General features: G+C 37.4%; 5 protein-coding genes across 9 annotated transcripts in view; 1 reads left to right on the top strand and 4 right to left on the bottom strand.

Moving 5' to 3' along the window:
• The window catches only part of Tpnt (troponin T, skeletal muscle), an 84967-nt gene that overhangs the window by 21312 nt on the left and 38607 nt on the right, over positions 1-25048 (bottom strand). The gene's annotated exons all lie outside the window — the stretch shown is intronic.
• On the bottom strand, positions 1203-2688 carry LOC143433628 (U11/U12 small nuclear ribonucleoprotein 35 kDa protein). Its single transcript, XM_076911064.1, has 4 exons — positions 2513-2688; positions 2040-2255; positions 1758-1971; positions 1203-1687 (listed from the first exon to the last, which is right to left on the bottom strand). Exons 2-4 carry the CDS (start codon positions 2253-2255, stop codon positions 1530-1532), a joined length of 588 nt encoding a protein of 195 aa, XP_076767179.1. The 5' UTR covers positions 2513-2688; the 3' UTR covers positions 1203-1529.
• Positions 4412-16558, bottom strand: LOC143422266 (myosin light chain kinase 3). 2 transcript variants are annotated; one of them, XM_076892779.1, is made up of 8 exons: positions 16148-16558; positions 14100-14190; positions 9064-9267; positions 8837-8978; positions 8487-8686; positions 7813-7965; positions 5711-6630; positions 4412-4584 (listed from the first exon to the last, which is right to left on the bottom strand). In XM_076892779.1, exons 1-8 carry the CDS (start codon positions 16179-16181, stop codon positions 4556-4558), a joined length of 1773 nt encoding a protein of 590 aa, XP_076748894.1. In that variant the 5' UTR covers positions 16182-16558; the 3' UTR covers positions 4412-4555. The 2 variants fall into 2 exon arrangements, with proteins under 2 accessions (XP_076748894.1, XP_076748893.1); XM_076892778.1 differs by lacking the exon at positions 4412-4584 and having other exon boundaries at positions 4997-6630.
• On the top strand, positions 18300-21702 carry Apc4 (anaphase-promoting complex subunit 4). The gene is made up of 7 exons (XM_076892773.1): positions 18300-18506; positions 18658-19040; positions 19119-19319; positions 19416-19697; positions 19794-20017; positions 20085-20656; positions 20745-21702. Exons 1-7 carry the CDS (start codon positions 18401-18403, stop codon positions 21149-21151), a joined length of 2175 nt encoding a protein of 724 aa, XP_076748888.1. The 5' UTR covers positions 18300-18400; the 3' UTR covers positions 21152-21702.
• On the bottom strand, positions 20931-23231 carry LOC143422288 (uncharacterized). Of its 3 annotated transcripts, XR_013101697.1 has the most exons (6): positions 22667-23231; positions 22202-22453; positions 21993-22127; positions 21795-21900; positions 21389-21701; positions 20931-21010 (listed from the first exon to the last, which is right to left on the bottom strand). XR_013101697.1 is itself a non-coding variant. In XM_076892842.1 (5 exons), the coding sequence occupies exons 1-5, from the start codon at positions 22688-22690 to the stop codon at positions 21547-21549; spliced, it is 672 nt and encodes a 223-aa protein (XP_076748957.1). In that variant the 5' UTR covers positions 22691-23231; the 3' UTR covers positions 21281-21546. The 3 variants fall into 3 exon arrangements, 2 of the variants coding, with proteins under 2 accessions (XP_076748957.1, XP_076748959.1); XM_076892842.1 differs by lacking the exon at positions 20931-21010 and having other exon boundaries at positions 21281-21701; XM_076892844.1 differs by lacking the exon at positions 20931-21010 and having other exon boundaries at positions 21281-21701; positions 22940-23231.

Below are 25048 nucleotides of genomic sequence, written 5' to 3'. Positions count from 1 at the left end.
AATCTATAAATATCTGGTATTGAATTGGAGAGGAGATTGGACGATATTGATCCACCATTGTGAAGATCATGGTTATAATATCGGATCCCAGGGGAAGTAGTTAAATACACGTTTAGTTGTCCTTGGTGACCGAATGCGGTATGAACCGCTTATAGGTACAATGGCTAACTCAATTGAATCATAGATTATTTGAGAAAGATTTACTTGGTTTAGCCTGAGTCTAAAAAATTTAATCTGAGAAAGAGATTTTCTTTTTAAATGATTCATGATGGAAAACCAAGAGGGATTAAATTAACACCTGAAAGAAAAGGTAGTTAAGAAAATTTAGGACGAAAAGGAAAAGATTGCGGAAATATCGAAGTCAAACAGCTTGCAATCATCTGCATGCAAGTGGAACCGTGCTGTGCTCTATGCAATTAAATTATATTCTAGAAAAAAAACGTAAAAATATGACGCGTAATCGATTTTATTCGATGCGCGGAAATTCCATTATTAAATGGACTTGATTCCATTTAACAGAATTGAACCTATTATGGCGCTTCTCTGTACAGCCGCTATTAACGCTAAAATTCATTAGCCAACGACGTGTTAATTAATCTCAGATAAAACGAGTCAAACAACTGAGTTCCTCGTGACCTTTTTCGCCCCGACTCGATAATAATGAGTTTTAGCAGTATCATAAAATTGATCTACGACTTCGTACAATAATTGTAATTGTGCCGATAATTTAAAAATCTTTTTATTTCTGTAACAAGATTAAAACTATTTGGAAGTGTCTGTGTTTTATTTTAAAAAGCATGTTATTTGTTTAGAACGTGCTTTGTCATTTTCGAAAATGAACACAAGAACATAACTCACTGAGAAGCGGTTTTGGCATCTGCCAGAATTTACGCAATCTTGAAAAAAAAGATTTTTCTGAATGACATCAGGCAAAAAGTGTGAAGGTTGTGTTTTAAAATTCAGATATAGCACAGACTTGGTGGAGGAAAAAAAATTCTACTTGCTACATTTTAGAAATATTTTTAAATCGGTGTTATATTTAATGTTTAAAAAAATAAAATACAATAATTTAAAGTACAATAAAAAGTACAATAATGTAAAGTCAAAAATATGTTAGTTTAAAATATTAATCGAACATTTAATTATATTTTAGTTAATAAAATATGATTTATTTATGATTATTATCGTTTGTACATTTTATTCAGAATATTTACATTTTAAATTAATTTTCTAATATACCAACGTTATTCGGAGTAAACAAAGATTTAATAATAGTGTAATGTGTTTCATAACACCTATTAGGAATGTTTCTATGTGTTTAAAAGACACATAAGTACTAATCTCCCAAATATTTGCATTGGACTCGTGTCAAAATTGCAAAATTTGCACATGTATCTTTCTACGAGCGCATTTAGCGAGATAATATTGTTGGCAAATTTTTATGCTCAATTTCACTTATGATTTATATAGGAAAATAATCAATTAACTCTTACACAATGAAAATTGGTGTAAAAAATATCAAACTTTTTTCAGTGATAATGATGTCGATGGTGATATTCTTGATCACGGTGATGTTCCTCATGATGATGAGGTCTTATAATATTGGGTACAATAGGTTTCTTGAATGGTCTGTCTTTCCCACCAAATCTAAGTTGCCCTGATCCCTTCTTACCACCAAAACCACCACCTATACAATTACAATCATAAATGTTACAACTACCTATCTACCAAGAAAAAACAAGAATTTAATTACTCACCAAGCCTCCTTGGTTTCCATCCTTTCAATGTACGGCCACATTCATAATCTACAAAAATTTGATAACCCTTTAACGTGGCATCAATACAACGTCTAATTACTTTCCTAGCTTCATCTTCACTTCTCATTTCTACAAATCCATAACCCTGAGAGAGTCCAGTTACAACGTCAACTATTACTTTTGCTGAGACTACTTCCCCATACCTAGAAAAAAACTAAATTTATTAATGTTTTAAATGTATAATAGAATTGTTAGAAGGTAAAGAAGATATTAATATCATACCTCCTTTAAGTCATGCTTTGTAATTTTTGAACCAAATCTGGCAACAAACAATGTCCTTTCCGGTTTTGATTTTAATCCATGGGGTGGTTCATAGTGTGCCTGCATTGCACGGCTAATAGCTTTGTCATGTGGCTCTGTGTCCGTACCATCTATGCTACCTGCTTTTAACGGATCGTATTCCTTGGCATATGGACTCCAATTCTGTAACGCATCCATCTGAAATATAAACACATTATACATTTAAAAAAATATTAGAATATTACAATGCCAAAGAATATAGTTAGATGCTCCTAGAAAAATAGAATGTATGGTTATATATGTTCTGAAAATGACATAACCTTTAAAATTGTACGATTTTCTCTTTTAACGTTGTCAAATGATACTTAAAGGGAAAATTATCATTTCTATTTCGAAATACTTCTAAAATAACATGACATTGCTTTTATTTTCGTATCAAACTATTCTTTACTCACTCTTGGTGAAAATAAATTTCAATAAGTATTGGCAACGATGATTATCACTTGGTTATGAAACAAGGAGACTATTATACTATTAAGCGTCGAATAAAAGTGTATCCACTTATAATCAATAATTGTTAGTTACTAATTTTTTATATCACAAAATAATAGTAGTATTCGCAATACAACAAACATTTACAATGCTAAGAAAACAACTTTGAATCCTATACTGTCGCCATCTACATACGTAAACACGTAAAGTTTTAAGGGTAGAAAAAGATTTGAAAAAATAATTAGGAACCTGATCACACGATTCTACTTTTCAATTAAAAATAAAATTCGTGACTTATGCTTACTGCATTATTAACTTCAAACTATGTTTTATTTTTACAAGATTACGCCGGTATCTTTAAATAGTTTATATATTTTCAAATAACTACCTTGCGTGGCGCTTTAGACGCCCTTTATTAAGTTCTCTTGTGTTTTATGAATTTAAATAGGAACGTGACATTCGATGCCCATATCAAAAAGAAAAGTTATCTTTTTCAAAAGCAACTATATTTATTTTTATTTTCATGGCTATTTTCTCAATTTTTGAAATTTTTCTGAGCGTATAAAATTATTCTATGTCTATGCAACGAGAGAAGAGCAACAGCCGTGATTGAGAGCGGAAGACGTCAGACAACAGGTGGAACTACAGCTATTAATATAATACAACATCGTGCAGCTTCTCGTATGGTACACGACACTGTAGAAGACTTTATTTAAAGGCACGACTGGTGTCTTACATGTGCGTATTTACATAATACGAATTCCTATCGCGAGGGAGCCTCGTAACTTCACAATACGCGCGGCTACAAGAATTTCGTGCTCAAACGCGTGTATTTTATCCACGATGGCGTCAATGTCGACCTTTTCGTATTTATTAATCGTGACAGAGCGAAAGACGAATGCATCGTGTTGCCATGCATACCAAGAATGCGAACAACTATAAATCTATGATGTGGTGGCTATAATTCTTCATTTCGAATAATTGCTCACTTTATACGAAGAGGCAATGCCCTTATGAATTTGGCATAAGAAATGATATAAAATAATACGATATAATGAAAAATAATACACTTATAATTACTCAACTAGAATTATAATATATGTACAGTTTAAAAAGAGATATTAGTAATGTAGTATTATGACGTTACAATTGTTAATACATCTATATTTAGTGGTATTATAGGAATTAAATTGAAAGAAAAAAATTAAAATGAAGAATCCCAACAATGATAAGTCTATTACGAAAAATAAACGATGTGTAATTTTTAAATAAAAACTAAAAACGTATATGTACACAGTAAATTAATAGGCATTATTATACTATACCTTTCACGTATTTCATTCACATGCGAATAAAAAGAAATATGTATAACTAAATGTAACTAACAGAGATATAATGTGTAATTGAATAGTAACAATGAGAAGTATTCAAAAATTCTAAATGAAAATATATACTAGTATTTTTTTTTTAAGTTACCAATTGAATTACAGCTAAACCTTACAATAATCTTTGGTAAATATATGTATCTCTTTCTCGTCGAGTGGAATTATTTTCATCATTCGTCGCATCTGAGTGTCGTTTTTATAATACTGTCATCGTTCACAAAATGTACGCATCGAAACAAAAATATTAATGAACACCTAAATTTTTGCCATCTAGAAAAAAAAGAAACTCACAAGCATCTAACATCAACTCCATTACGCATGCGAATGTTCCGTCATTAAAACCGTTTTCTACTAGGAAAAAAATAATACTTGACGTGCTTACTCTAATGCAACTATGTCGTCCAAAAATCATTGGAAATTCTTTACAAACGTATTAGCTCAAGTATTAATTCGCTATTAAAAATCAGACTATTCAAACTTAATCCAATTCTAAGTGGGCACCCATTCGTTTTAACGCCAGTATGGTGTTAACTGCTTTAATCCATCTCTTCTTGATGACATATCGCTTTAATCTACTTTTACAGATCGGGTTCTCCAGTGCTACTTCCAGCCAACGATGCTCTAAAAGTTGGCCCGCGGATGGTCTTTCCCTGGAGCAAAATAATGAATCCAATTTCGGTTAGTTTCAAAGTAAATCGATTTCAGACAGGAACTAGTCCCCATCTTAATGTATTCGTAGAATGTGGAAGTCAAATTTATTTTATGAAAAATGCAGAAAAACTTGTTCGATAAGTAGTAATACAACTGTCCCATTTTCTTTTTCTTTCATAAAACAGTAGGTAGCTTTCTGACTTCCACGCTTTTGATAACATCAACACGACAATTGTTATTGAATCATCTTGTATAGATTAAGATAATTTTTAATTTTCCATGCATAAGTAATTGTCTTTGTTATGACGTGCATTTCATTAATCGAAAGTGAAGGTTTAATGATTTTTTATATTGAACATATGACCAGAGTAAAGGGAACTTTCTTCGAAGAATAAAAAATAAATAGACGTATTAATTGTCGAAAAATTTTAATAATCATTCCTTTTTCTCAAATCGAATATAATAAATTTGACAACACGAACAATTCACCAGGAACTCACAAATTTACTTGAACTCGACACAAATGAATTCAAATAAACGTCACATTACACATTCGCTACAAACTTTTCAGCATCACTCAAACTGGAAACAGCCTTGCTACTTCTTCGCAAGCACTAAACAAAACCTATCAAAGAACCCATTAACAGCATGCTCCCTATTTCTCGCGTGTGCCCTGAGAACTTCGTAATGGCGAACCATCCTGTTCACTGTCATTAAAAAAAAAAAAGAATACAACTGGCAGGTCCAACATAGTCCTTGATTCAAACGAAAAACTCTTTCAACGATGTATCGAACTAGACGTGGTCGAATTAACGTTAAAAGCCGTCGAATTTTGTTGTTTCAGTTGGAAATATTCAGCCAAAGAATTCATCGTCTTTCTGGCGATGGATTCCTCGCCGCACCAATCGACGCTGATCGACTTCCGGCCAGTACCTGTCGATCTCGTGGCAACCTCTTCCCATTCGCCCAGCAAATGAAGCAACAAATCCTTCGTGCTGGTAGGTTCGTCAAGATTCAGACTTTTATGCAAATTACGAAGACCAGAAATTCGAGGTACATCTCTACTAGTCTCTCCAAACTGTTTCACTCGTGGTCGTCGCCAGGGCGGTGTTAAATCCATCTCACCTTCCTTCCTGTTAAATATTCTCGCGCTCTTATCGCTCCTCGAATTTTCCACTTTTTCTTCGAACGATCTCGTCTCGACTGAATTTGTGGATTCATCTTGCCCGGCGCCGTCCTCATTTCTCTTCTTCGTTTTCTTCAACGAGGCGAACATGTTCCCGACATTCGAGTCCGTACGCTTCTCGAAGCTACGACTGCTATGAAAAGTCGTTCCATTGAGTTTCCTGTGCCGCACTATACTCGACAATTTCTCTGTAATCTCATTACACTCGGTATTCTCAGAGACCAACCCGTTACTCCTCGAGTGAACGCCGTTCTTCTTGCCCCTGTCCTCGAGCTTCTCTGTCCTTTTGCTCTGCTGACTGCTCTCCGACATGGTGTCCTCGTCCTGTCTCGCGGGCGCTCCCATCGCTATGGATCGCAGACGCTCGGACAATTTAATTATCTCCTCGGCCAGGACAATCTGACTGGCGTGATCGCTCTTGATCTTCTCTGTAGCTACGCCCTCGGAAGCTCTCCTCTCGAGACCAAAGCTGGGCACTGTCAGGAACGAGCCGTAGCTCTCTCGAGGGGAGCTGTCCGTCGTTTCCGACACGGTGCTGCAGATACTGGCACACGGCGATGGGCTGTGACCCTTCAACGACGCCAACTCCTCGTGATCCTTGCCCGCGTTCTGCTGTGGTAACGTGTACTGAGGGATATCGATCAGATATGGACTGTCAGGATGCTCCCGCCAGCGCTCGACGAACATCCTCAGATTATCCTTGGTCACGTCCAGTTCGTCGACGTTATTCGTCTGCACTCTTGGGATGTAATGGTTTCGTATCGGCACATCCGGCTTCGACGTCGGTACCTGTTGCTGCTTGATCGTCTTTCTGGCCAGCCAACGATGCTCCATGCACTGCTTGGCTGACATCCGTTTGCTGAAAGATTCGACAGCTCCATGGTGAAGATGACCCAGGTTTTCATGTATTTTTCTAGATTTTCTTTCGTTCTCTCTCTCTCTCTCTCTCTCTTTCACCCTCATGATATCGTCTCTTCTTTTTCGAGTCGAAGAGACGTAGCTTTTTCAGCGATGGGAGCGAAATGGTGTAGTAGTACGGATGGTGAGGTGGATACGTGCAGGTCGCGAGCGATATAAACGTGTCCTCAAGTGGAATTTGAGTAGAGAATCGGAAGTAGACACTCGTCTTATGTGCCACGAGATTGAGAAACGACACGGTGGATGTCCGCTTCCTCGTTCGCTTCCGGATGCTTTGTTTTTTCGGAACGGTGGCACAAGTCGAGAAAGGGGAGGATTTGTTTTCGTCCTCGAAGTGAAGTTGAGAAATTGACATCGAGATGCACTTTATTGTTAGTGCTTACTGTTCAATGTTTAATAGGAAAAGCGGATAATTATATCCTGTGCGTTAGAGTTCCCAGTTTACTTCGATCAGAGCTACAGTTTGTTTAGTGTTTGTTTTAAGATATCACATTTATGTGCGTTTTTACGAGTGAACAGCAACTTGTCGTAAATGAAGAAAACATGCGTGGGATTAATCAGGCATAAAGGGAGAGAGAGAAAGAGTCGAAATGTAACTGTGATAGAGTTACAACGAAAACGTGAAGGCCTAAATAACTCTGCATTTTATCCGAACAAATTTTTGTAGAAGACGTTACACTATGAAAATACGTATACAGAAATTCTACGTACATTTAATCCATGCTGCTCGACTTGACAAGGATTATACATCGCGGTTAGAAACGTTTACCATGGGCTATTCAACTTGTCACAATCCAAAATTATTTAGATCGGAAAATGAAATAAATTTATAATGAATCGAAGTATGAAATAAGCTAAATAAGTTAAATTAAGATGAAAATTATTCGAGAGAATATATAATTGTATTAGACTTCCTTGCACAAAAATAACCATGCTCTTCCATTTCATTATCTGGGCCGTTACGTTCATTAATTTTGCGAGCACGTTAGTGTCCATGTTCGAATTCTGTCGATCACCAGAACGCAAACGGTGACGTGATCCGGATATATATATTTTAATATTGGACCTTCACGTCGCTTCTATGCCGCGTAATGTTTCTAAAAAAATAACAAGCGATACGTACTCTTTGTCTTTGACTAGCAGACATCGGATAAAATCCTTCGCGTCTTCAGAAATGTCTGCGAATGCATCGTGGTCGAAGTCATACTTCGCGATGGTCACGTTCGCCATTGTCTCGATGTCCGTGTCTCCCATAAATGGCGATAAACCGGATAATCTGAAAATTTATGTAAGACTGTTGAAATTCTTATCGAAAGGTGCTAACCATTTTCACACAAATAATCTTTCTTCTCGTTGAAATGAATATTTCTTTCGTTCTCTCGTTGTTGTATCGGCAAAAAGAAAATTTTTCGTTCGAGAAATATGTACAATAATTTTACAATTCAATCGTTTCGTGCTGGTACCGTTTACTGTCGAGCAAACAAACCAGATTTATGAACGTTCTTTGTACCGTTAGAAAATAGAGGTTTGGAATGAAAAACACGCTCGTTTAATGCTAGAAATAGTGCTTTACTGAAGGATTTAGGAGTTTTCAATAACGTAGAAAATAAGTAAAATAATTGAAGACCTCCACAAACACTGAATTTCATTGAAAATATATTTTTCTACTAAAAAATTGATTATTAACGCAATTTATTATGCATTTTATATGTTGCTGATACTTCTCACGTATTCGTTTAATACGCACGTAGAAGAGAGAAGCAATAGCGAGTAAATCGAAATTGAGGGTCAACTTACAATACGTAACAGATGACTCCTATACTCCACATGTCGGTACCATAACCAATCTGATCGAAATTTACGACTTCCGGTGCAACGAACTCCGGCGTACCAAATAGAACCTGCAGCTTCTTCTTCGGATCATACTCTCTCGCGAGACCAAAGTCTATGATTTTGATCCTATTCCCCTCCTTCGTCAAACACAATATATTCTCAGGCTGTAAATGAACAAATTTTCCATTTAATTTTCCACAAAGCTAAAATTGGCAAAAGTATTTTAGAGACAGCGGTACTGAAATGGAAAAAGGTTGAAAAATCATTACTATGTACACATATGGTGCACGAAATTTAGATAATCGATAAATCACCTTCAAATCGAGATGCAGGATGTTCTGTCGGTGAATAAACTCCATACCCTCGCAGATTTGTCTCATGAAAACAGCACAACTGCGCTCGGTCAACACGAAATCGTCGTCTATCACCCTCTCAAACAGTTCACCACCTTCGATGCTTGAACACACACACGAGAATAACTGTAGTAGACATGCACAATTCGTTTTGCCAATTGAACGCGTTTATGGCATCGATCGCTTACAGTTCCAAAATAACGTATATCTGTTTGCCTGTGTCAATGGCATCGTAGAGCTGAATAAGTCGCGGGTGCTGCAGCCGTCTCATAATCTCGACCTCTCGCTCCACGGCTCGTCTGTCCTCCTTTTTCGCGGTGTTCACCACCTTTGCGGCCAGCATCAAGCCGCTTGCTTTCTCCTTACATCGATAAACGGTGCCAAATTTTCCTCTGCAAATAGGAACGATCTCGTTTCACGGATCTATAGATGTAACATTCGTGGAAATTCTTATTCAGATCTCAATTATCTTAATCGGTTTACACTTCCGCCTTTCGCATTCTTTCACGAGTATCTTCCATCGTAGCATTTACTAAACTTGTAGAAATGCCCGGTCTTTTCGATACTCTTCTTTCAACCGATACTGGAATGATATATACATATTAGTTACGTTAAATCACAAAGATACAGATTAAAAATAATGAAGAAAATTTTGCCAATAGTGCGAGTCGTTATTTCAGAATACTGATCAGAGACCCTGAGAACTTAGAACAATGCGAAAGGCAGAAGCACACACGGCATTACTTCGTTACCCTAATAAATGTCAGCGTAATAAATTCTAGTAACTTGAGAACATTTTGGTAGACAAGAGAGCAGAACAAAAACACCTTGTTGCTATTCTTTTGAGTGTTTCAAAAGCACGAATAAAAATTGCATTCTTGAACCTTGACCTTGCTAAATTCCTCATGTTTAATTCTACGTAAGCAGGATTGGGTTTTTTTTATTTCAAGCATTATGAATAAACCGCATAATGCGACCGCCTCTGCGACTTCAATCGCTTATCTGATCAACATTTTTTTGTCGTAAATATATAATACCTCGAATAATACTTCGTAAATGATAACGAATGTCATATTCAAGCAGAAAGCGGTTTGCTCGAGCTGTACGTAGTATCTATATTATCTCTAATCATATATTTCAAGCCCGGTTAAGTGGTGAGGTATAATTATACCGATCGTACAACAGCGTGGCTATGTTTTCTGAAACTTGCTGCGAGGCTGCGATTCTAGAAGTGAAACAATTGCAAAAGCGAGCTTTTACGAAACAACGAAAAGTGAATTTACCCAAATTTAACCAACTAACTAAGTTGCGCATAATGTCGTCCAATTTCGTGTTCTATCCGACAGAATAAATTTCACGTGTTCAGCTGCCACGATCTCGAATTTATAGCGTCTTGTTGTGCCAAGCAACGTCCGCGAGAATCGAAACACCGTCCAACATCTCTGAAACCCACTAAACTTTGAAAATTCATTATTCATATCTGGTTAAAATGATATTGCGATAAATATAGTGAGAGAGAAAATATGTGCGCATACTCTCGCGCGTACGGAAACGGATAAATAAATTTCTCAGATTCTCCGTCGAAAAATTACCAAACGGGACTGTAATCGATGTCTGCGACGAATCAAACGTCTAAATACGAATATAATTCAGAAGTTATAAGAACAGAGAAACGTATTGTAATTTTCAATGTATTTTCTGCGACGTATAATCTTCGATATTCTCAAGCCCGCTTTGATACGGTTAATACGTTATAAATTATTATGCTGTAAAGAGATTTATAGTTGGCCTTGCGCGGGGAATGATCATTTCAATAGAAGTCATGAATTCGTAATGCACGAATGCATTTTTCAGCCATTTTGCATTGCAATGAGTCTGATTCTACTAGCTTCTATAACGTAGCGCGTGGCACAGCTGACCAATCAGCTGAGTAAGTAGATGCAGACGCTTCCATCAGACCGTGCGCCATACGTTTGTACAAGCGAAGCGCATAAAGCAAGAATCATTGTCGCGTTTGCAACTATATTATTTTATTATTACTTGTGCTATTACATTAGCAATAAATGTTGTCAAAATCGTGGACTCCTGCTTTGATGGAAGAATGTTCTATCAATCCTCTCGATTGTCCAACTATGTGGCTATTTACGTACACGATGCAAACGTACCGTGGATGATCAAAGGACTCTTCCTGGATGGGAAAAATATGGCAGTGACAAAAATCGGAAGGACTGCCAAAGCTATCATCTCGCGTCTCGCTAGAACACGATGGTGTAACGTGGCTGACTCGAAGCCAAGTTAGTGAGTCAGTGAGTTAGTAGAGCATACCATAGACCACAGGGTCGAACGAATTATCAAAACAGATCATCTGTCAGAGAACATCGTAAGCATGACGAGGCTACGTCTCAAATTAATTATAATAGAAGAATCCACGATGCGTGTATTTGATGAATTATCGTGACAAAGGTATATTTAAATAACCAAGATTAAATAAGGGGAGAATGCGCGATATGAATTTTGAATGCTTAAGGTAAAATTCGTTCGTAAAAAGAGATGAATTTGTGAATCGAAACTGTAAAATAAAAATAGTGCGGAAATATTTACAGGTTTCGAAAGGAATGTGACCACGGATAGGTGTCGATACTCGATCGAATCTGTCTGTCAAGAGCGTCGGGACGTTGGGCGTCCGGCAACTCGACGCACGCACGTCAGTCACCACGAAAAACGCATTATTTATAGACACGAGGACCTTGATTATACGTCGAACCCGGTGGCAACACAGACTCTCCGCATACCGATGTTATCGAGATGTAACGCCACGCTTGATCTCACCCCAGATTTCATGTTCGTTTTTTTGAAATTTGTAATAATTGTATCTACTGAAATCTTATTGGCCAATTTTACAATTTTACAAATCAAATTTGACAAAGATTATCAGTTTGACACGTGAGTGGTTCCGTACATCAAAGGGTTTTCACTCGTAAAATAAAGTACTAATATCTGAATGGACGTCGAGAAGATATTTTTCACGACCAGCCGCGATTCGGTGCTATGATTCACGCGAGATCGTACACTCGATGGAAAACGGCCAATTCGATAGCGATTGGCGGTGATGGAAATGATTTCCGTTAATTGGGACAGATGATTTACGATCGTGAAACCTGTTACTACAGAAATGGTGAATGAATCGTAATCGTGGGCGTTTCCTTAGAATTTGGAATTTGAAATATGATCATGAATGAAATAGTTTTGTTGCAATATGGTCAACGACTTCAGATCGTGAATATTTTCGCAGAATTTTGAAATCGTCGTTGGGCCAGTGAAACCGTGTACGACTCGAGTTCTCGTATCTTTCGATGAAATTATAGAGAGCAAATTCTTTTTCCAAGCCTCGGTTGAAAACTCATCAGTTTGAAAACGAAATTATTTTCCATTACAATTTTGATTGCACCATTCAAAACGTTTCACAATATTCCAATCAATTTTACCAACTACGATTCGACCGCAGGAACTAAAAAAAATTCAATTACAAATACGTATCCGATGCGAAGTCGACTAAAAAAAAATCATGAACGTTTCCACAAACGTTCTAACGAAGCTAGACGTCGTTCCACAGGATGCGCGAACCCTTTCGATGACCGCCGATTGAGAACGATCATTCAGGATTGATGGTTCGCTAATAGTTTGTCATTGACATTCAAATCTTACCTTTGGCACCGATCCATTCGTCAATGCCTTTGTTCGCAGCCACCAATGCACGATCGCTATTCGATCAGGATTAAAAATAAATGTCTACTCTTCGGACGTCAGAATTTTCTCGAGACAATTCCTATTATTTTATTCCCACGTATCGACCGGTTGTTTATCAACGTTTTACGCAACGCTCGCATACCAGCGTATCGTTGACGGTGCTCCGTAATTTGAGAGAACAAACATTTCAACGGTTCGTTTCTGCGAGTTTTCTGGCTCGTGGAAGAGGCAGCCTTGCATGTAAAGATCATTCAGTTTCGAGTCTCATTCATAATGGCAGACACGCATAGTAACTGAAAGATTACGATGTATACAAGACAGGAATACTACGTGCGCCGGAAGGAATAAACACGTCAAGGTTTCCAACTTTTTCCTTGCTTCTTCTCGCTTCCTCTTTCGCCTCCTCTCCGTCTCTCTTCCCCTTGATCTACGACGTTGGGAAATTTCTCACCCGTATCTTCGATATTCCACTGTTTTAAAAGTCTAGTACCATTTTTCTTCATTTCTTCAAAATTCTTTCAACGAAAGTTAAATCACTTCCAAGGAACGGAAGCAGTAAGTTTGAATTTAATGAGCCAGCGGGTTCATTAAATTTTGTTCCATCATCAATTCTTATTAACTACGTTAGAAGTGAAGAATAAGGGCCCGTGGAATATTTATAATGGAAGTTTCGTAAGCAACGGTCGCAAAGACCAGGGAATAGAAAAATTGCGACGGATTGGCACACGATAAAACGTCACACGAACTCGGGAACGTTAGGAATTCCTACAGGTTCTTTTGCTGCGTAAGTTCTGTCTATCGAATTTCGCATTGTTAGTGTGAGAACGAGAAACCGCTGATGTAGACGCATACCAGAGTCATCCACTAATTTAGTATCGTTCCGATAGTACTTGCCTGACCAGGAAATGTTACTAATTTATGTGTAAAGAAAAAATAGTCATTACTCGAAAAACGAATTTTAGCGGTGTCTCGAAAACGTAATAGAATAGAATGTGGGCTCAAAGAGTGATTTAATTTCGTATATCCGTGTCAACTATTTAGCCTACAATGTCTCTTCGGGACGGAAATTCCACGTTCCCCAGAATACTCCTCGCGTGTATCAGAGTCCCTCGTACGATCTACAACACCTATGCGTGAATCCAGCACGTACGTCGTATCAAATTGAGAAACAACGGCGACCAGATCTGCGACGCGGCTCGATATTATACGTGCATAAATCGGTTGCGTCGCGCCAATATCAGCTTTGGAAAGCTACCGGTGGCGAACGCCGCGCGTTGCTCCCATCACGGGACGTGGGGGAAAAGCGACGCACGAAAATCTTTGCCAATCGAAACACAATATTCGTATACGTTACGGATTGACACGGTCGATCGAACGCCCTTGGCACCAGACGCGTTTGTTTGTCAACAATAAAAATACGCCATGGTATATGCACGTGTGTGCCGTGCGATCGAAGGAAATCGATGTGATCACTCACCGTCCGATCTCCGATTGGATGTCGTAATGGTCCTTGAACTCCACGCCTCGACGCACCGTAACATCTCGGTAGGGAAAACTCGGTTCGATCTCTGGAAAAACACCGCCAAGTTCTGATATTAGCATATTGCTCGAATCGTTCGATTTGAAATTGCAGTCTCGTGGACACTTGTTACGTTGCGACTCGTTAATTGTTACAATTGGAAGCCTCTGATCATTCTGGCAAAGTCGCAAAGTTCCATTCAAACGCGACTGTGTTATACGGTAAATCTATCATCTGTCCATTCTGTGCGTCTTCGTTGTATATAATTAGTATTAATTCAATTATATATCAAAATAGAACGTGAAAAGTGTACAGGTGAAACTGAATTCTAGTGTAAATCAAAAGTGTTGTCTAGCTTAGACTACATAGCCAATCTTTTCCAATTATTTTTCCACCATCTACCGAAATAAAAAACATAAATAACTGAGATATTAGCACATTTACATACAATCCTCTTTTTTACCTTAAGAAACCAAACCGTCGACACATTTAATATTTTCTGAGAGAAAAATAGATTAAAGTAAAATATTGTTTTTTAATCTCCCAGTATTAAAATATTGAGATTAAAAGCTTCTCGAGCGAAAGCGTTGTCACCCGAATCGGAAGCTGATCAAGCTGAAACTTGACTCGAGTTCCGTTCGCAGGCGACGACAGTTCCGGTAACAGACGCGTTCCTCTGCGACGGCTATTCGTCAAAGTCGTCGCGGGAACGACACTGGCCGTTCGAAATGAAAATCGAACGGCTCGTTAATCGTCTATTTTTTGATGATCCTCGGCTGCGAGGGAACCTCGCCAACTCACGAATTTTGACATTCAGAATGCGGTGCACATATACCGGATCGTCTCGCGTATAAATTTAGCGATTTTTGTATTCAGCCCGCGGCCTGGCTTTAATATCCGACCTGCCATCTCAGCCGTGCACGATATTTACAATTTTGCAGCGCAATTAATATTTGAACACGGGACAGAGCCATCGCGTCAGCTTATATGTAAAACGTGAAGCGAATAATTCGCGGGAAATTTTTTTTACAGCATTTTTTACAACGTTCGTAAAGTTATCGTATTTTGTATAACAAACATATACGACAGGTGTGTGCGATGTTTTGCCATTTTTTATTTCCTCGAATATCACGTCTCTTTCACGGCGAACGTGCGGTCTTTGGTAAACACGAACATTCCTGAACTAAACGCATCGTATCGCGCCCGTGCGACCTCATTTCACCCTTTTGTACGAGACAGCTGGTTGGGAACGTGGAGAGGCTGAAACGATTTCGGGGGTCCATCGAGATCGATCGTACGAAGAAATCAATAAACAACACCGTCCCAGATTCCAGAGAGTCGGTGCATTTATTTAAAGGAAAATCACGCTCGAAGCACGCTGCGTCGTCTTCGTTCTTCTATAGCAAGAATGAAACCACCGCGTATTCCATGCCCATCGAAACAGAACTCGATCGAAATTTGTAAAACCTACGCGTTTCATCCTATACAAATTTCTCTCCTCTCTTAGAAACTTTCAGAATTTTATTCCGCGCGCACAATCCCATATCCATTCGACAATCTGCATACAATACATACTACAGCTAGCCGCGGTACCAACGAGACATCGAAATACTTTCTCTAAAAGGATACAAGAATCAACGGTCGATTAACAGACAATACCGTACTGCAAAAGCTCGCACGGGGAACCACCAATAATAGCACCACTGGACTAGAAATCTCCGATCTACAGCGTCCCACCTTTCGACATCCCCGTCTCTATTCTCCACCAGCGAACATCTTCACCGCGCACGTTCCCATTGCACTTCCGTTCCAAAACATCGGAACCCTTCGCAAAAAGAGAACCTCAACAACAATTACTGGTCAACGGCGTATGCACCAAGGAAACCTTGCACCCCCAATTCCCCTACGTTCCATCTTCCAACGATCATCTCTCTATTCCTCCTCGTTTCGTCAACATTCGACCATCCATCGGTGGCGCGATTTAAACGTATCTCGATGTCCCTTACCGCCCACCGGGTCAGTCTCGTCGACGCGTATCATCCTTCCGGCACCCTGGACCACCCTCTCCCCTTATCGGCGCGGAGCAACGTGGGAGCAGGTTCCGTTCTCGACGACTCTCTGGCGCTCACGGTTTGCGTCGCACACGCGGAGGACGATCGCGACCGATCTCTCTCTCTCTCTCTCTCTCTCTCTTTTTCTTCGCCGGTCCGCCCAGCCGATCCGGTGCACCCTAGAGGCAATTATTGACTAGCGGGTTTTGCGGTCTCGAGCGGCCCCGGAGGCCGGGCGGCGGGTGCCTCTTCTTCTTCTCGGCTCGGACGGATTTAGATTTTCGGCGGACGCCGCGGATTCTGCTGGCGGGTCACGTGCCCAGTGGCGTTCCTTGACGCCCTCCTGCTCCGCGCGCGTTCGCCATCCGTCCGTCAACCACCTTCGATCGACCGTCGCTCGTCCACGCCGCGGCCACGCGATCCTCGGATCGACGCGACCGATCGCTGCCGAATTACGACGACCACGACGACGACGACGACGACCGCGGGAGCAGTCGGACAGCGAGACACCGGTGAGGACGGATCGGTGAACGGTTGAGAACCACGTGGATGCAGGCGCCGCGGCTATTCAGGTTTTAAGGTGAACCAGTTTCAACGCTCCCGTCCATCCCGAATCCAGACGCGACCGCGGTATTTCACTCTTCTTCGAATGGGAATTGAAGACGCGAGAGTAGGAGGCAATTGGTTCTGTCTTTTTTTCTTTCTACGATCGAGGATTATTGGTTACTTCCGTTTGACTCGATGCTATCTGATGAAAATTCGTATGGCTTGGAGTTGTTACTCTTGTAATCGTTTCTGGGGATGTAGGTTTCGTTTCGACGGTGAGAGGTTCGAAAGGGTGAGTTAGTAAGTTCCACGATGTTGTTAACATTTTGTTTGTTTTAACTGTAGTCTTGAATGAGGTGTGAGAGTTTAGTGAAACAGTCTTTGCGCGAGCCACTTGATTCATTCACTCGCAGATTGGTTTTTCAAAGTTGTTGAATGTACCTACTCCCTTATGATGTATGATTGTCTTTTTCTAGTATATGAAAAAATGCGCTTGAGCCATTGAAATTGTGAATACTCGACTGTTTACGCGTAACCGCGCGAAAATATATCTCGAAGTATCCAAAACAGGAAGTTTTTGTTTCCCTTGCTCTCGAGAATCAATGATCCCACATCTTTCCCGGACTTACTCAAATATTTCCCTTGCTTCTCCCGTAACAGTATCCTTTCATCAAACATCGAATGAAATATGCCAAACAAATTGTTTGCGTATAATTTATATCAAGAACACAATGCGATACCGTTTCGAAAATATTTATAATGATTGTAATAAACGAGGAAACCATGTTTGTCTCAGTTACGAAGATTATTATCATCTGAATCGCGATGACCTCGTTTACAAAGAGAAGACGCATTCCATCCCAGTTAGATTTAGTACTACCGTGCGAGTCGTACCCATTTATTGGCCCGCGTAACTTGGAATGATATTTGAAAAATCATTACCCGCACCGGACAACAGCTCCCGCGCATACGAAAAAAGCCAGTGACGACGTTTATTTTTTATTTCAAATCCCAAAACTTCTCGTTTCCACGACCGCTCAATTGCTGTTGGCAGCGTTTAGACAATTTGTTTAACTGTCGCATTCCTGCTGCATTCACTCGCATGAATTTTTCAAACGTGACACACCGTCTACTGCTCCGCTCGTTAAACCTGTTACGATATTTCATTTTTAAACGATAACTAAAGTGATTCATAGGCAATTATTAGGTATACAGCATGTTGCTTTAATTATATTTAGACATTTGGGGATCTCACGTTTGGGAACGAAAATATCTAAATCCCTTTCCTTTTCAAATTTTTATTTTAAAAAGCGCTATTTTAACTAGTATCGCCATCTCTGTAAAAAGTGCTCAAACTGGTCGCACAGCGTTACCGATGGCGAAGTAAACTACTGAAGCGCTATCGCCATCTCCCGGAGAAATGCTAAAACTAGTCGAGCATTAGTTTCAACGCTTCTTCAAGAGATGGCGCTAGTAGTTCTTCATAGTTTACTTCGCCATCGGTAACGCTGTGCGACCAGTTTGAGCACTTTTTACAGAGATGGCGCCACGGATGAATAAAAGATGTAAGGGAAACACTAATGCAAATATAACCTTAAAATTGCACTTCTCAATAATTCAATAGAATGCTGTTACAAATTAAATTGTGATCGGCATAAAGCAATGGCAGGTAGTATGAGGCAATTAGAGGAACGACAACTTCCTGCCGAAGTTACAAGAATGCAATGGTCTCCGAAAATGGATCTTCTAGCCATTGCAAATATAAAAGGTTAAATTTTCAAATTGATAAACAAAACAGTTTTCTAGCTGTGTGAATGAAAGATATTTCACTGATTTTATGATAACGAGTATCAAAATTTGATTCATCGTAATGGTAATTTTATATCGCATTAAATGGGTTTCTTTATTTTTAATCACAGGAGAAATTACATTGCACAGATTGACGTGGCAAAGAGTATGGCTATTAAGTCCTCCAGAAGAATCCGATACTGTAGTGAATTTAGCATGGAGGCCTGATGGGAAGCTTTTAGCAATTTGTTACGAAACTTCTAAAGTAGTATGCCTCGTGGATATCGAGAACAAAAATATCATACATAAAACAAAGCTCACTTTGTACAATGCAATTACGTGCATGATGTGGTTACCATTAACGAATATAGAAACTGATTCTACGTTAAATGGTAACAAAGCAAACATGCTGCCAACAGGGGAGTACCTTCCACCTTTGCCTAGTCTAAACAGAAGCTTTGGTCAGGAACCAGAACGGAAGGAGTTTCTATCTCAAACATTGAATATACTCTTTGTAAGATTAAGATCTAACGCAGAAATGTTTGAAAACGTTAAAATTACGATTGTATATGCATGATTATACTTTTTCTAGCTTGGTTTAGATAACGGGCAAGTTGCAATGTATGTGTTTGGAATGTTCTACTGTGGTACAATTACCATTGGCCATGGTAGAATACTAGAAATCAGTGGTGGATCTGGTAAATCAATGTGGATCACGTGTAAAGACAACAATGGTATCAAAGCGAGTAGATTATGGTGTCCACTGTTGGAACAAAGCACTGCATTTTTAAAGGTTCTTTGAATAAAGCCCTTTTATTTTTTCGCAATTATTTTGCTTGAAAATAATACTTTTTTTAATTTTCTACAAGTTTCTTTATTTCAATCTGAGGTAGCACAAGCTCAAGCTAATATCGAGTACCTAATGGATTATCTTTCGCGAACGTTAATGGCGATCTCTGAAGCCTGGGAAACGATACTTTTGGAAATGGACGAAAAGCTTGCACGATATGCTGAAACAAATCCACCTGGAGGAGTTGCTGCAGACTTTCTAGAATTATTAATGATCGGCATACCAACTCAAAACTTAGAGAATTTTTTACTACGCGATTTAACGGAGAAAGGATTAAAAAAATTGGGTCACAGTATTGAAATGTGTTACAGCAACATACAGGTATGGTAGATAACAAGTTTAAATGTTCTAAATATATAAGAAATTAATAATATAAACGTGTACTGCAATATATTTTACTGTACTGTTATTTTACAGAAATTAGTATTAAAAAATTTAACAAGTGTTGGAATGGCTTTAGTGTATCAGTTAGCTGAAATGAGAGGAATGGTAAGATTGGGCGGCCCGTACGAATTATTAGGACTCACTGACGAAAATATTATAACTAACGCTCTTCATGCATCAGAAGCTTTCTTAGCAAAGTCATCTGAAATTCAACAAGTTATAGATCACAGTATGCGTGATTATAAAGCGTTTTTCCGGTACGTTTTAAAATTAACAGTAATATCATATTTATTTAAACACTTTCTATTTTTCTTTTTATTTAAGATGGTTGTATGTCGTAATTCTGAGACTAACAGACGAAAGAATACCATCTGAAGTAAGTCGTGTCAGCCAACAAGAATTAACGTTTATCGCTGAATTTTTACGTGGATTCGATAAAACAGAATCCGGTGTTGGGGGACGAAAAGGAGTAAATTTAGAGAAATTAGGTCAATATTTACGACGTGAAAATTTACAAACTTGTCTAACTCCCGAAGGCAGCGAGTGGGCAGCTATGCTTGATGAAAATCACTGCCTTCGCGATCATCCGCTTATCGTGAAACAAGACCTTAACTATTCTCTGTTACAATCTCATGCAAAGTTGATTACTGCTGTTCATAATGTTTTTCGAGAAGCGTATCAAGGTTTAATCGAACATTTCACTATATCAAGTATCGCATTGGCACCATCCGTAGGATTTAAATCGTCACAAATCGCAACAAGTGACGATGGCTTGCTAGTAGCAACATGCGACATGGATCATAAAATGTTACGACTGTTTAAAGTCGAATGCTCACATACAGAAGACATTTCTCTCAGTTTTAAGTTGAACACGATAGATATAGATCATAGAACAGGTTTGTCGCTTTATTACGAATGCGTATAGGCGAAACGCTATATACAATAATGAAATTTTAAAAAGTAACAGAATATTTTCCTCAACAGAAACCCATTCCAAAACTTACATGGATTGTACCGCAGTTGATCTACAATTTTACTCGTGCGAGTACCTCAGTTTATTATTACTCAATAAACATACTCATGCATCGTATCTCGTGCAGTTGCCATTGAATCATGCACGAATTTTTGAAAGTCATGAAAAGAACGTAATTAGTTTGGCAGATCTTCTAGGTAACAGCTGGCCACGATCTTTTCAAGGTATATCTGCTAGACGCATAGCAGTGAGCGGTGCACGAAAAGTAGCGGCTGTTCTAAGCGAAAGTAATAGGAAGATAAGATTATTAGAAACCGAAGTGGAACCTGAAGACGAAGAAGATGAGGAAGATGATGAAGATGTAGCTAATGATAGTATGTTGGATACTTCTCATGGAATATCCACAAATTCTCAGTGAATGTACAAAAATTTGTGAACTATAATACGTACAATTAACATGAATGTAAAAATATTTACAGAAAACGGAAGTGTGATAAAAGAAGTTAAAATGATTTCACTATTTTATATCTATTAAAATAATGAAACATTTAATTAAAGAATTCAATCAGTATTTATATGTATAAATATATGTACAATAACGTGACGCGAATTGTTTTACCTCAAAAATATTGATTAAAGTTATTTTCTTACTTACAAAATGATCAGATATTTTATGCCTTCGTGGTACAATTATGAAACCAACATATGTATGAATAAACGAATATGACTGCGTGTATGTACGTATGCCTTTTGAATGCAATATTTTATAGTCCTACTATTTAAAAACTGCTTGAAATATACTACAAGGCTACATTATTTTTGCATTTGTTTGAACACTCTTGGGAAATCAATATCCAAAGCAGCATTATCAATGCCACTTTCTTCAATTATTGGTGGAGGTACTGCAGGACCGGCACGGACACTTGGCGTATACCTTGCGGGTGAATTTTCTCTTGATTCTTCCAAATCTTTAATAACAAAAATATTATGTTAATTAAATATAAAAATATAATTTTTTGTCATGTACTCTTATTACAATCGAGTACTTCTGGAGTAATTACCAAAAAATTGACGACTTCTGCTCCTCTTTTTTATAATAATGAAAAGAACAATAGCTATAGCAACAACAATTACCATCACGGCAGCCATTCCTCGTAATAAATTTGTCTAGAAATAAGAAAATATATTTGAAATAAATACTAAAAAAGACAGTAATACAATTAGTATTTAATATGTACTCATCTGAAATTAAAGTATACCTCAAAATCATTTTCCCAGACATCCTCCCAATCTTTCTTTACTATTAATTCAACAACATGAATATTAATGGCAGAATGATCTGATATACCCTTTGAAATGCACTTATAAAAACCAGATTCAGCTGTTGACACACCCTAACAAAAAACATTGGAATCTGATAGAACAAAAAGCTAAAACTTTATATGATATATGTATAATCATTAGTTACCCTAATGAAAAGTTTTCCTGTTAACACCTCATAATTGTATTTGTTTTCATCCATTGGATTTCCAGGCCCAATAATACGATTATCATCTGAGAGTTGCCAAAACATAAAACGATGATGGTCATCGCTGCTCAAACACGGAAGCTCAGCTAAATGACCAGCAGGAACTTCTGTTACAGTGACTGTGCCTCCATAAACTTGACTTTTCAATAACGATAGCGATAAGTAAAATATTATAAAACAAATCAAGCTTATCTGTAAAATAGAATTGCAGTAATTTAAGAATTACTAATTACAATGAAATAGAATTTAGGGTACCAAGGAAATATTAATAAACATTGTTTATAATTGTGTATTTTAATATTTGTAAATTTAACTACCAATGTTTAAGTTTTATCAAATTTATTGTAGAGGATTTTATAATTGTTTAATGTAACATATTTTAAAGAGCGTATATAGCCACTCTACCTGTTGCATATTATTCGTGTCCATTTCACAAATTAATTACAACAAACGTATAACCTTATCACTAAAAAACTCTTATTACTCACTTTATAAATTCATATCTTTTACACTCACATAAACTAAACATTCAAAGTGTTAACTAATTCCTAGTGAAAATGCAGGAATGGTATGCAACTGTGGTACAAAACTTGTTCCATTGTCAACTAACTAGCGAAATGCCTTGCGCCGTTATCACCTTGTTCTGTTATACAACAATTATATTCTAATTTCACTGACCATTATTAATGCAAGAACTTAAATGGTCCACAATAGGTTTGAAATGTGACAGATGTTTGCTGGGATAATTATTCTATGCACAATGCAAACAGAAGGCATTTGTCAATGAATCATGTTGCATAACTCCCAAAGGATAGCTACTTATGTAAATTCTTTGTATTATTTCACTGTCACTTATTTTATTTCAATAAATATACAAATAATGTTTAGAATTTCACTGTTTGTAAGTGACAGCAGTCTTGTAGACTGATGAGGAAAGGTTCAATAATGCAGCTCCTGTAGAGTTACTTATTTATATCTTGTTCTATTTATCCTTTCATCATTGTGCAATAGAATATTTATAGTAATGCAAGACTTGCATCTTGTGACTACCATGCTGTCTGAAAATGCTCTATATACTTTGTCACTTTAACTTATGAAAAAGCTCATGATGTGTAAAATGAAACCTATTGTCAAGGCAATATTTAGTCATATAATTATTAACCATTATGTAGGGCATTCTACATAACAATTTTTTACCATTATATAGGGCATTCTACATCACAATTTTTTACACTTTTTCACTATTTAAGAATTTAAGAATCAAAATTTTGGAAAAACTATGAAAAATAATAGAATTTTTTTTATTCCAAAATAGAAAAATATATATTAATATCATACCTAATCACGGAACAAGGTAAATTTGATTTAAATTGTAGTTAGAGTGATTAAAACAATGAAACAATTAAAATCAGTTTACTAATTGAAATAAAAATAATTATTTTTATTTCCAATGATTACAATAAACAGGAATTTTTGGAAGTAACTGCACATCAACATGTTTATCTTACTAAATTTTGTTCACTGTTTAATGCAATGCTACGTAAATGTTGATAATATATTACGAAATTAATAAAAAATCAATTACATAGATCTCCATCATGTAATTCTCTTCTATAATATAGAAGAGAAAAATTTATAAAACTTTCTAGTTTTCAGATAGATTCAAGTGAACACTTTCTTAATGCAAAAAGTTATACTCAAAAAATCTATTGTGAATTGCATTAATAAATAGGATCAGTATAACTTCTTTAGTATGAATAGATGTAACAGCTTGTGTAACAAATAAAGAAAAGAAAGGAAATAGAATAAATATTGCATACACCTATGTAAATGTTCTTGAGTCAACAGTCATTTGGCCATCATTAATACCGGTAATGTTTTATCAGATGTATAAAAACATCAACTGCTAATGCTGGAAGGAGAATGCAAAATGGGGCCAACACAACTTTTGCTGGTAAAAACCAATGAGGTGCCTCTAATTTCAAGCATATTAAAATTTGTGCGCTTAACTTCAGAAACACAGCTGTCATATACCGTATCTGAAAAAAAAGTCTTTCAGTATTTTTCATAACTCTTCATGGAACTGGATGCATCAAAGAAAAGTATGCATGGTACATAGCAGTTCCTGAAATTTACACTTTATTGTCCAACTTACTTCCCGAGGTAATTTAAGAAGGTGGGAATTTTTACAGTGTGAAATCATGTTAAAAACGATATAAGCCAGAAATATGTGATCGTACAACCACATAGGAATAAAAACTATGAACCAGTTCCATTCTATCCTCTGATCGAGCCTCAAAACAAGCAGAATAAAAAATATCAGGAGGTTGAACCACGTAAGCAGCGCACGATGCAAAACTTCCATTGAAATATAAAACTGAATGCGTCAAAAATCACGAGACAAGACGCGATCGCGAAACTATACGAACATGTTCCCAATTTATCACTCTGTTTACATTACATTCGATACATAACCTATAACGGCAGCTAACCTACTGCAAAATATACAAATCTGTCAAGATGTCGCTACATACTAACACAAATATGTAAAACGTTATGTAAATGCTATATGCATAAGTATATATTCTCTACATTGTTGTCAGGAGTATTGTTACAAATTCAAATCAAGTTTTCTATTTGCTCAAATTTTTGTTCTACAAAAAGACATTTTTATGTTAGATAATTGCGTTCTGTAACATATCTTACCAAAGTATTTTTAGAACGTAATTACAGGGTTTTTAATACGTACACATTCTACAATACAACTTTGCTTATCATTATATCTAC

This window comes from Xylocopa sonorina, chromosome 3, assembly GCF_050948175.1.
Source record: "Xylocopa sonorina isolate GNS202 chromosome 3, iyXylSono1_principal, whole genome shotgun sequence".
NCBI classification, from domain to species: Eukaryota; Metazoa; Arthropoda; class Insecta; order Hymenoptera; family Apidae; genus Xylocopa; species Xylocopa sonorina.
This window is presented reverse-complemented; position numbering and strand designations above follow the sequence as displayed.